General features: G+C 42.4%; 1 protein-coding gene across 1 annotated transcript; it reads left to right on the forward strand.

The window, feature by feature from the left end:
* The first annotated feature begins 9823 nt into the window (after positions 1-9823).
* LOC121475953 (olfactory receptor 52M1) lies at positions 9824-10777 on the forward strand. The gene has a single exon (XM_041729636.1). The coding sequence runs from the start codon at positions 9824-9826 to the stop codon at positions 10775-10777; it is 954 nt and encodes a 317-aa protein (XP_041585570.1).
* Positions 10778-12328: the final 1551 nt, after the last annotated feature.

Here is a 12328-nt window from a genome sequence, read left to right on the forward strand (position 1 = left end):
TGACATAGTAGGCATATCTGTGTTTAAGTTTAGGTTTTGTATTCCTCTGGGACAAAGCATGCTATTTTACTTCTCCACTGAGGGAAGTGGGAAGGTTAACAAGTCCAGATGGAATTCCCCCGACCCCTGAACAGAATGCTTATAAGTACCAGGCCTTATAGATATTTGTAGAGCCCCAGGCTCTTACTCTGACACTACCCAGCCCAGGTAAGAGCATCTTATAAAGAGGAATCTAGACGACTAACAGAGGTCATTAGGAAGGGTTCCAAGCCTTTTAGGATGAATAGCCTTAGGACCCTTAGGCATCCTACTTCTGATTGTACTCCTGTAGAAATCTTCAAGACAAGACTCCACGGGAAGGAATTCTCTGAAGGGGACTTGAATCCACACAAAGCCACACTCAAGGAGTCTGAAGTGATGTCTAGTTCACTAGTGCCAAAACCCTCTGAAACACCTCCAGGCAATAGGTTATTCTCATTCGACATAGCCAGGCACTGTGCTAGCACAGGGATTACACTAGAAAATAAGTTAGGCTTGCTTCTTACACTTATGAAACAGGTTCTGTTTGGGGAATCATGTATGAGATCAGGCAGTTCAGAGCACTGTGTGTACAGTATAAAGACAGGCACAGGGCACAGACTGAGGGTTAGAGTAGGTTTAAGGGGATATCTAAGTCATGGCAAGGTGCATATGTAAGGATTAGCTAGGTGAGGAAGAGTACACCATCCCAGCATCAGGAAAGAACATTGGGTAATGCTCAGAGGCATAAAAGAACATGACAGTTGGGAAGCGGAAAAATTCAGTCTTGTTGGAAGGTATGGTAGGAAGGGTGAAGAATATTAAAAAGCTGTGGTTGGTGTTGGCAGATGTATTTGTATAGAATTCGGGGGTCCATTTGAAATGTTGTGACACCTCATATCCTCACAGCCACTCCAAGCACAAGCTTCAGTAGCCTCCTTCTGTTGTATTTAAAGTGTGAAGGTTGCTTCTGACTAGGGAGGCATAAGTTAAGGAAGGTCAGGCTCTTAGGGAAAGGATGGAGGCTGGCAAAGTCAACCAAGGCTCAGCCCAATCCCATTTTATAGTGGAAGTGTAGCTCTCCAGTCATGGATACTCTCTTCAGTCTTATGAGGTGTTCCTGGAGATTGATAGGAAGAGTAAGACATGGAGAGGAAGCTGCCATTTGGAAAATAGCTCTGTATGTTGTCAGGTATAGGAGAGGAAAAAGAAGGGGTAAGAGTCAAATCCACCTCTTCAAGGCATGAGGCCAATCCAGAGGAATGAAGATATATGGCTTCTCTCTAAGAAGGTCTGTGATATAGCAGAACCCTACTAGCTTTCAAAAGAAATTACTTCTGGTTTCTAGAATTCCCTAGCTATCTTTAACCTTGCATATCCCTTGAGCTGTAAAATCCTCCAAAGGATTTCTTTGCCCAAAGTATGGAAGGGAACTGCTGCCCCAGGGTGACTCAGTAGTGATGGGACTCAGATGGCATCAAAAGCAAAGAGACTGTTGAAATTGCTTCACTAACACAGGAGGAGGGTAACTGCTATGAGGGGGAAGAACATGGGAATAGAAGACATTGACTTGGCAAGTCCTGATAATTTTTCCATGCAAGTACTCTTCCTTTTCTAGAACAAACAAGATTATTCTCCACATGATTTGCCTTTGGTTAGTATAACATCAGGTTATGAAGGCCAGTTAAGTCTAGAAGTAAAGGTCAATTAACCCTTGACTACCAGGAGATTATCATTCTTTTGACTTTAGAACTCATTCAGTGAAGTTGTCAACTTTCAGATTATGTGCCCTTTTGAGGAAGCAGACAGCTTTACAAGGACAATACTGAGTGAAGATTGTACACTATTGGTATCTGGTCTGACCCATCCAAACCAGTGGCCTGGTGAATGGGGCAATTGAAGTGACTATCTGCAGAGGCTTGGGATGGGTTAAGGAAACTGACAAGGGGATCATGAAGCCCCAGGACCAAACTTGCACAGAATTACCTAACTCAGGCCTGACCACAAAAGGGAAGATGCTATTGCCAGAAAACAGGAGGGGATCACTCTTCAGGAACTGGTACTTTGGTAGAACACCATGGCTGTGCCATATGTGCCTGGCAGGAAGGGAACTAGGGAACAAATTCCTAATCTCTAGTCTTACTTTCTTATCTCCTACTGGTACCTCATATTGGCTGAGCCCACCTAGAAATCACAAGAGAAGGGAATCTGGATGATGCATTCCATCATCCAGATTCTCAGGACCTAAGAGCTCCAGAGGGGAAAATTGAGAATAACTAGCACATGGTGAAAAAACCAGGACAGGTTCCCCTTACCTGAGCTCCCCTGGTCACTTCAATCACAGGCTGGTACCTGTGTGCTCTGGTCTTGCCCCAGCCCCACTGATTCAGCCCTCTTATCATCCCTTTTCACTGCAATTTCCAGTACTCTGTTCTCATTTGTAATAATCCAGGAGAACCTTGAGGTAGAGGGGAAATCCAGCTCATGGAGAGGAATTTTATGGGATAAAGTCACTACTGATTGTCATTATCGTAGTACCATGGCTACCTACAGAGGTAGACATTCCAAAGTTTTTTTGAACTTTAGTGGATGTATTTTTAGTTTTGAACATTATTTTCAACAACTAAAAAGAGATAATGTTTAGAGTTAATGTGTGTTAGACATTGCATTCTCCTTTAATCCTTATGCCTCCTCTAGGCCACATGTGTTAAAGTTTGCTGTGAAACAAAGTCATTCATGTAATTTATAGGATAACTTCATTTGCCTCAGCTCCTATGGCCACAATCTGAAGCCAGATCTGGAAAAATCCAAAGGCCAGATTACTAATTACCCTACTATATTCAACCCAACAAGGCATAAAATGTAGAAAACAAAGCTTTCGTGCTTTTTCCACATCCCTTGACATTTCCCTAATACAGATCCACATTCTGGTATGATCCTTTAGATCCTGGGAAAAAAAACACTGTTCCTATGTCTTTTTCAAAATACAAATATCCCTTTTTAATGACTAAGTAAGGCATTTCTTCTCTAGCCAATACTCATCCTCTAGGTTCTTGCCACTCAGAACTGAATGTGTTTTCTTCCTTCCTGGGGATAACTCTCTTTGTCTCTCCAATCTTTTTTTTTTATTTGAGTTCAATTTTCCAACATTTAGCATAACACCCAGTGCTCATCCCGTCAAGTGCCCACCTCAGTGCCCACGACCCAGTCACCCCCACCCCCCGCCCACCTCCCCTTCCACCACCCCTAGTTCATTTCCCAGAGTTAGGAGTCTCATGTTCTGTCTCCCTTTCTGATACTTCCTACCCATTTCTTCTCCCTTCCCCTCTATTCCCTTTCACTATTATTTATATTCCCCAAATGAATGAGAACATATAATGTTTGTCCTTCTCCGATTGACTTATTTCACTCAGCATAATACCCTCCAGTTCCAACCACATTGAAACAAATGGTGGGTATTTGTCATTTCTAACGGCTGAGTAATATTCCATTCTATACATAAACCACATCTTTATCCATTCATCTTTCGATGGACACCAAGGCTCCTTCCACAGTTTGGCTATTATGGACATTGCTGCTAGAAACATCGGGGTGCAGGTGTCCTGGCGTTTCATTGCATCTGTATCTTTGGGGTAAATCCCCAACAGTGCAACTGCTGGGTCATAGGGCAGGTCTATTTTTAACTCTTTGAGGAACCTCCACACATTTTTCCAGAGTGGCTGCACCAGTTCACATTCCCACCAACAGTGCAGGAGGGACTGCACTGCACCTTTCTCCGCATCCTCTCCAACATTTGTTGTTTCCTGCCTTGTTAATTTTCCCCATTCTCACTGGTGTGAGGTGGTATCTCATTGTGGTTTTGATCTGTATTTCCCTGATGGCAAGTGATGCAGAGCATTTTCTCATGTGCTTGTTGGCCATGTCTATGTCTTCCTCTGTGAGATTTCTGTTCATGTCTTTTGCCCATTTCATGATTGGATTGTTTGTAAAACTTTAAGCTTAAAGGCAGAGTTCAATTGGAGGTGGCATTTACCGAACCAAGTTTCCAGATATGGATCCCTGTGGAATGACATTCCTATTACTTGACAGAGGGCATTACACATGTACAGGCACAAGAGCAAGAAATAACTCTGCAGAATGCAGCAAGGACAAGCAGTTTTACATAGAATGTCAAGTTAAGGTTGGGGACCAGAGAGTAAACTTCTAGAGGTTCCTAGCTTTTCGTGATGTGCTGGAAAATAGAGTACCTGAAAGGGGAATAGGAGTAAAAATGAGAGCCTTACTGTACTGATTTTACTGCATTAGCCACTACCCTTACCATATTGGTTCCTGGTCTAAAGGAGACAATTAGGAGATCTCCCAGGCTAATGAGATATAAGGCTTCCCAAAGACACAAAATAGCAGTAACAGTGATAACAATGCAGTTTATGAAGCACCTGACATGTTTCTTACAAGCTCCTTTCTATACAGTATCTCAATTATGAGAACTACCCAGAGAGCATTATTCCTACTTTACACGTGGAAAAAAAGAAATCTTATTCAAGGTCATACAGTGGGAATATGGATAGACTGGCTTGCAAAAACCATGCTTTTGGAGCCTGCAAGGCCATGTCTTGCCCCATGTTCTAAATCATGTTGCCCAACAATCCATGAGCATCCATTTGGATACACCAAGAGAAACCACTTTCTCAATTTGGCTTATCTTTTCTGAGGAATGGGATACTAGGTTGAAAAGGTTAGGTTCAGAAAGATGTAAAAGAGATGCACTCCTCTACCTACAAGTCCATGGGGTCTACTACTCACAATATAAACCAGAGTGGGGAGAAAAACCTCTACAGTATAATTTTTTGGGAATAGCCATTGTCTTAAGTCGGATTTGTAGTGGATGATAGTGTCTCAAACCAAGAATATCAAACTTCATTAGAGATTTACAGCAGGCTGATCTCTAATTCCAAGGAGATTCTTCATCCCTTCTCTAGAAAGGCCTGATTTCTATTTGGTGTCTTTAGAATACCTGCAGACTCCAAGGAGGTCAAATACAACCCACAAGAGGAGGACTTGAGCCAAAGGGATCAAGACTCAAAGTATTCTCCCTAGACCTCCTTGGATCAACCCTGACATAGTAGGCATATCTGTGTTTAAGTTTAGGTTTTGTATTCCTCTGGGACAAAGCATGCTATTTTACTTCTCCACTGAGGGAAGTGGGAAGGTTAACAAGTCCAGATGGAATTCCCCCGACCCCTGAACAGAATGCTTATAAGTACCAGGCCTTATAGATATTTGCTAGAGCCCCAGGCTCTTACTCTGACACTACCCAGCCCAGGTAAGAGCATCTTATAAAGAGGAATCTAGACGACTAACAGAGGTCATTAGGAAGGGTTCCAAGCCTTTTAGGATGAATAGCCTTAGGACCCTTAGGCATCCTACTTCTGATTGTACTCCTGTAGAAATCTTCAAGACAAGACTCCACGGGAAGGAATTCTCTGAAGGGGACTTGAAGGGTAGAATCCACACAAAGCCACACTCAAGGAGTCTGAAGTGATGTCTAGTTCACTAGTGCCAAAACCCTCTGAAACACCTCCAGGCAATAGGTTATTCTCATTCAACATAGCCAGGCACTGTGCTAGCACAGGGATTACACTAGAAAATAAGTTAGGCTTGCTTCTTACACTTATGAAACAGGTTCTGTTTGGGGAATCATGTATGAGATCAGGCAGTTCAGAGCACTGTGTGTACAGTATAAAGACAGGCACGGGCACAGACTGAGGGTTAGAGTAGGTTTAAGGGGATATCTAAGTCATGGCAAGGTGCATATGTAAGGATTAGCTAGGTGAGGAAGAGTACACCATCCCAGCATCAGGAAAGAGCATTGGGTAATGCTCAGAGGCAAAAAAGAACATGACAGTTGGGAAGCGGAAAAATTCAGTCTTGTTGGAAGGTATGGTAGGAAGGGTGAAGAATATTAAAAAGCTGTGGTTGGTGTTGGCAGATGTATTTGTATAGAATTCGGGGGTCCATTTGAAATGTTGTGACACCTCATATCCTCACAGCCACTCCAAGCACAAGCTTCAATAGCCTCCTTCTGTTGTATTTAAAGTGTGAAGGTTGCTTCTGACTAGGGAGGCATAAGTTAAGGAAGGTCAGGCTCTTAGGGAAAGGATGGAGGCTGGCAAAGTCAACCAAGGCTCAGCCCAATCCCATTTTATAGTGGAAGTGTAGCTCTCCAGTCATGGATACTCTCTTCGGTCTTATGAGGTGTTCCTGGAGATTGATAGGAAGAGTAAGACATGGAGAGGAAGCTGCCATTTGGAAAATAGCTCTGTATGTTGTCAGGTATAGGAGAGGAAAAAGAAGGGGTAAGAGTCAAATCCACCTCTTCAAGGCATGAGGCCAATCCAGAGGAATGAAGATATATGGCTTCTCTCTAAGAAGGTCTGTGATATAGCAGAACCCTACTAGCTTTCAAAAGAAATTACTTCTGGTTTCTAGAATTCCCTAGCTATCTTTAACCTTGCATATCCCTTGAGCTGTAAAATCCTCCAAAGGATTTCTTTGCCCAAGTATGGAAGGGAACTGCTGCCCCAGGGTGACTCAGTAGTGATGGGACTCAGATGGCATCAAAAGCAAAGAGACTGTTGAAATTGCTTCACTAACACAGGAGGAGGGTAACTGCTATGAGGGGGAAGAACATGGGAATAGAAGACATTGACTTGGCAAGTCCTGATAATTTTTCCATGCAAGTACTCTTCCTTTTCTAGAACAAACAAGATTATTCTCCACATGATTTGCCTTTGGTTAGTATAACATCAGGTTATGAAGGCCAGTTAAGTCTAGAAGTAAAGGTCAATTAACCCTTGACTACCAGGAGATTATCATTCTTTTGACTTTAGAACTCATTCAGTGAAGTTGTCAACTTTCAGATTATGTGCCCTTTTGAGGAAGCAGACAGCTTTACAAGGACAATACTGAGTGAAGATTGTACACTATTGGTATCTGGTCTGACCCATCCAAACCAGTGGCCTGGTGAATGGGGCAATTGAAGTGACTATCTGCAGAGGCTTGGGATGGGTTAAGGAAACTGACAAGGGGATCATGAAGCCCCAGGACCAAACTTGCACAGAACTACCTAACTCAGGCCTGACCACAAAAGGGAAGATGCTATTGCCAGAAAACAGGAGGGGGTCACTCTTCAGGAACTGGTACTTTGGTAGAACACCATGGCTGTGCCATATGTGCCTGGCAGGAAGGGAACTAGGGAACAAATTCCTAATCTCTAGTCTTACTTTCTTATCTCCTACTGGTACCTCATATTGGCTGAGCCCACCTAGAAATCACAAGAGAAGGGAATCTGGATGATGCATTCCATCATCCAGATTCTCAGGACCTAAGAGCTCCAGAGGGGAAAATTGAGAATAACTAGCACATGGTGAAAAAACCAGGACAGGTTCCCCTTACCTGAGCTCCCCTGGTCACTTCAATCACAGGCTGGTACCTGTGTGCTCTGGTCTTGCCCCAGCCCCACTGATTCAGCCCTCTTATCATCCCTTTTCACTGCAATTTCCAGTACTCTGTTCTCATTTGTAATAATCCAGGAGAACCTTGAGGTAGAGGGGAAATCCAGCTCATGGAGAGGAATTTTATGGGATAAAGTCACTACTGATTGTCATTATCGTAGTACCATGGCTACCTACAGAGGTAGACATTCCAAAGTTTTTTTGAACTTTAGTGGATGTATTTTTAGTTTTGAACATTATTTTCAACAACTAAAAAGAGATAATGTTTAGAGTTAATGTGTGTTAGACATTGCATTCTCCTTTAATCCTTATGCCTCCTCTAGGCCACATGTGTTAAAGTTTGCTGTGAAACAAAGTCATTCATGTAATTTATAGGATAACTTCATTTGCCTCAGCTCCTATGGCCACAATCTGAAGCCAGATCTGGAAAAATCCAAAGGCCAGATTACTAATTACCCTACTATATTCAACCCAACAAGGCATAAAATGTAGAAAACAAAGCTTTCGTGCTTTTTCCACATCCCTTGACATTTCCCTAATACAGATCCACATTCTGGTATGATCCTTTAGATCCTGGGAAAAAAAACACTGTTCCTATGTCTTTTTCAAAATACAAATATCCCTTTTTAATGACTAAGTAAGGCATTTCTTCTCTAGCCAATACTCATCCTCTAGGTTCTTGCCACTCAGAACTGAATGTGTTTTCTTCCTTCCTGGGGATAACTCTCTTTGTCTCTCCAATCTTTTTTTTTTTATTTGAGTTCAATTTTCCAACATTTAGCATAACACCCAGTGCTCATCCCGTCAAGTACCCCCCTCAGTGCCCATCACCCAGTCACCAAACCCCCCGCCCACCTCCCTTTCCACTACCCCTTGTTCATTTCCCAGAGTTAGGTGTCTCTCATGTTTTGTTACCCTCTGATATTTTCACTCATTTTCCCTCCTTTCCCTTTATTACCTTTCACTAATTTTCACATTCCCCAAATGAATGAGACCATATAATGTTTGTCCTTCTCCGATTGACTTATTTCACTCAGCATAATACCCTCCAGGTTCCTCCACGTCGAAGCAAATGGTGAGTATTTGTCATTTCTAATGGCTGAGTAATATTCCATTGTATACATAAACCACATCTTCTTTATCCATTCATCTTTCAATGTACACCAAGGCTCCTTCCACAGTTTGGCTATTGTGGACATTGCTGCTATAAGCATTGGAGTGCAGGTGTCCCGGCATTTCACTGCATCTGTATCTTTGGGGTAAATCCCCAGTAGCGCAATTGCTGGGTGGTAGGGTCTATTTTTCACTCTTTGAGGAACCTCACACAGTTTTCCAGAGTGGCTGTACCAGTTCACATTCCCACCAACAGTGCAAGAGGGTTCCCCTTTCTCCACATCCTCTCCAACATTTGTTGTTTCCTGCCTTGTTAATTTTCCCCATTCTCACTGGTGTGAGGTGGTATCTCATTGTGGCTTTGATTTGTATTTTCCTGATGGCCAGTGATGCAGAGCATTTTCTCATGTGCTTGTTGGCCATGTCTATGTCTTCCTCTGTGAGATTTCTGTTCATGTCTTTTGCCCATTTCATGATTGGATTGTTTCTCCAATCTTATCTTCTATTGAGTCTCCATAAAAGAAGAAGGTCCTTGCAAGGACCTGCCTCTGGGCAGACAAAAAAAAGGGAGCTATATTCAGCAGCTTTCATCTTTCAGGAATCCCTTTGTTTCCATCCTCCAAAGTGCTCCTTCTTCACTGGCCCATGTCTCTACTTTGGCCTGTAGATTAAATATTTCAGCTCATCTATTAGCAAATGCTGGCCTCCAGCTTAAACCTTGATTTACTATAGAACCTAGACAGTCTCAGGACTCTATAATTCTAGCTTTCAGCATCAACATGTCGCTTTCCAAGGAGCTCTCATTTTGAGACATTCTAATATAATCCTGGGAGATATTACATAGCCTACCTGCAGAGTTAAATGATTAAATAGGTACCAGTCTGCCTCAGGTCATTTCATTTATGGACAGAAGAACATTACTCTGAGCCCTATTACAAAGAGATACTTTTACATTCATTCAAATATGTAGTTAGCATGTGCCTGGCAAATTTTTTCAATACCATGAAAGTAATAACATGACATTTATACTATGACTTTGTTCCATAATTTCCTCTAAGAAACTTTATAGCATCAATGAGCCTATTCCTTATTATAGAACTTAATATTCTTGTTTTTTATTTCTAGAAAAAGTTTCTACTACATTTTGGGGCACAAGTGAGAAGGTTCATTTATGAATCATGCTCACTTCTCATAATGTCTGCTCAGTACCCAGCTCCTTCCAGCTCACTGGCATCCCAGGGCTGGAGTCCCTACATATCTGGCTTTCCATCCCCTTTGGCTCCATGTACCTAGTTGCTGTGGTGGGGAATGTCACCATTCTGGCTGTGGTAAAGGTGGAGCATAGCCTGCATCAGCCCATGTATTTCTTCCTGTGTATGTTGGCTGTCATCGACCTGATTCTGTCTACTTCTACTATGCCCAAACTGCTGGGAATCTTCTGGTTTGGCACTAGAGACATTGGCCTGGATGCCTGCCTAGCTCAAATGTTCCTCATCCACTGCTTTGCCACAGTTGAGTCCGGCATCTTCCTTGCCATGGCTTTTGACCGCTATGTAGCCATCTGCAACCCACTCCATCACACTACAGTGCTCACTCATACTGTGGTAGGACGTTTGGGGCTGGCTGCCCTCCTCCGGGGTGTACTCTACATCGGACCCCTGCCTTTGATGATCCGCCTGCGGCTGCCCCTTTACAAATCTCGTGTCATCTCCCACTCCTACTGTGAGCACATGGCTGTGGTCACCTTGACCTGTGGTGACAGCAGGGTCAACAATGTCTATGGGCTGAGCATTGGCTTTCTGGTCCTGATCCTGGACTCAACAGCCATTGCTGCCTCTTATGTGATGATTTTCCGGGCTGTGATGGGGCTGGCCACACCAGAGGCCAGGCTTAAAACCCTGGGAACATGTGGTTCTCACATCTGTGCCATTCTGATCTTTTATGTTCCTATTGCTGTTTCTTCTCTCATTCATCGATTTGGTCACCAGGTGCCTCCTCCAATCCACACTCTACTGGCCAACTTCTACCTCCTCATTCCTCCAATCCTCAATCCCATTGTCTATGCTGTCCGCACCAAGCAGATCCGAGAGCGGCTTCTCCAAATCCTCAAGATAGAAACCAAGATCAAATGACTTAACTTTCTTCTCAAACAAGCACACAGAGAAGGGATTGAAATACAGTGGGCATCTTACGAGATGGGAACTTCAAGCAGTCTGAGATGTTGGGCCCAGTGTTCTCCAGGTTTGTGATTCCAAAGGAATGCTAAAAATGGACAACTCTAAATTCTAAGGGTAGTTTGAGGCTTTTTTTAATGACTAAAGGGTATTTGACCTGTCAAATACTATTTGTATTGCTATAGTAATACAAATAGCAATTTGTGTTCAATCAGCTCTCATGTAATTCTTACAGATGTCCTAACATCTTATGAGGTTGGTAGTATTGTTCACATTTTACACATTATAAAAGGTATTTTGTCCTATTTCCAAACTGCATATAAGGTCTCTAAGGCATGTAGCTCAAATGCTTTAGCATTTATAACATATTGTGTTATAGGATACACAGAAAAGATGCTGAGTAGAATGTATGTGTTAAGTAAATCCTAGAAAACTGGATTTCATTAAAACAGCCTTAGCAATAAGCAAAGCATTTTTTTTAAACCTTTAAAAAAGATGCTGCTAAAAAGTACGTGTGCTAAGAAAGAATGGAGCGTTCTAGGAGAACATGGCCTGGAAAAAAATGTCAGCTTAATGAGGCAAGACAACCAGGTCTCAACATGACCCTGTACCTCCCCTGTAGACCCACTCCCATCAGGTAGCCTGAAGCATGTGACGACTCCATGAAGAGAACCTCCCCTTCCCACAGGAGCTCTCCCTGGGCCTACCTGTAAGGCCCCTGATCATGAGGTGTGGTCTTTTGAATAAATCACAGGATAGAACTCATAACTTCACCCTATTAAGTCTAGAAACATTGACTTTTCTTTCCAAATTAAGTATTAGTTAAGTATTTAGAAGTATAAAGCACTTTGCTACTTAAGTAGCTGTTGAAATTAATAATTACCAATGTATTTATTATAACCACACTGTATAGGTAGGCATTATTATCCCTGCTTGGCAGATGACATTCCCAGAAGTGATAGAATTGTCCAAGTGACTCAGTTTACAACAGGTAAAATCAGGAATTCAGCAGTTTAAACCTCCAAAACCGCTAGTCCTTCTGGCCCTCATTTTAGTCAGCCATGGAAAAGCCAAAAAGCCTCTTCCCCAAAGTCTGAATGGTTGTGTATTTCATGTTCCTTGTAAAGCAGACACTATACTTCCGTATTCCCACCTGGGAATCCACAGACCAGTCTCCTGTCCCAAGTGTAGAGCTGGATTCAGTCTGAGTTCAATTACAAATCCTTAATTATAACTAGACAGGAAGATGTTGAGTCTACTAAGCTTCAGGTGTACAACAAATGATCACAGAGCTTAGCATGAAGGGAAATAGTCAAGTACAAGGGAAAGATCACTACATGACAACCAGAAAAAAAGGAATTATCAATTTGCTTTGTCTATTCCAGTTAATTGCCTCACTTTTGGGATATTTAGGATGTGGGATCATTTAGGGTTCTGATTATATTCATATTTCTTCTAATATCTAACCTCTAATATCTTCTAATATCTTCTAATATCTAATATCTAACC

The sequence above is a fragment of the Vulpes lagopus genome, chromosome 15 (genome assembly GCF_018345385.1).
Source record: "Vulpes lagopus strain Blue_001 chromosome 15, ASM1834538v1, whole genome shotgun sequence".
NCBI lineage: Eukaryota > Metazoa > Chordata > Mammalia > Carnivora > Canidae > Vulpes > Vulpes lagopus.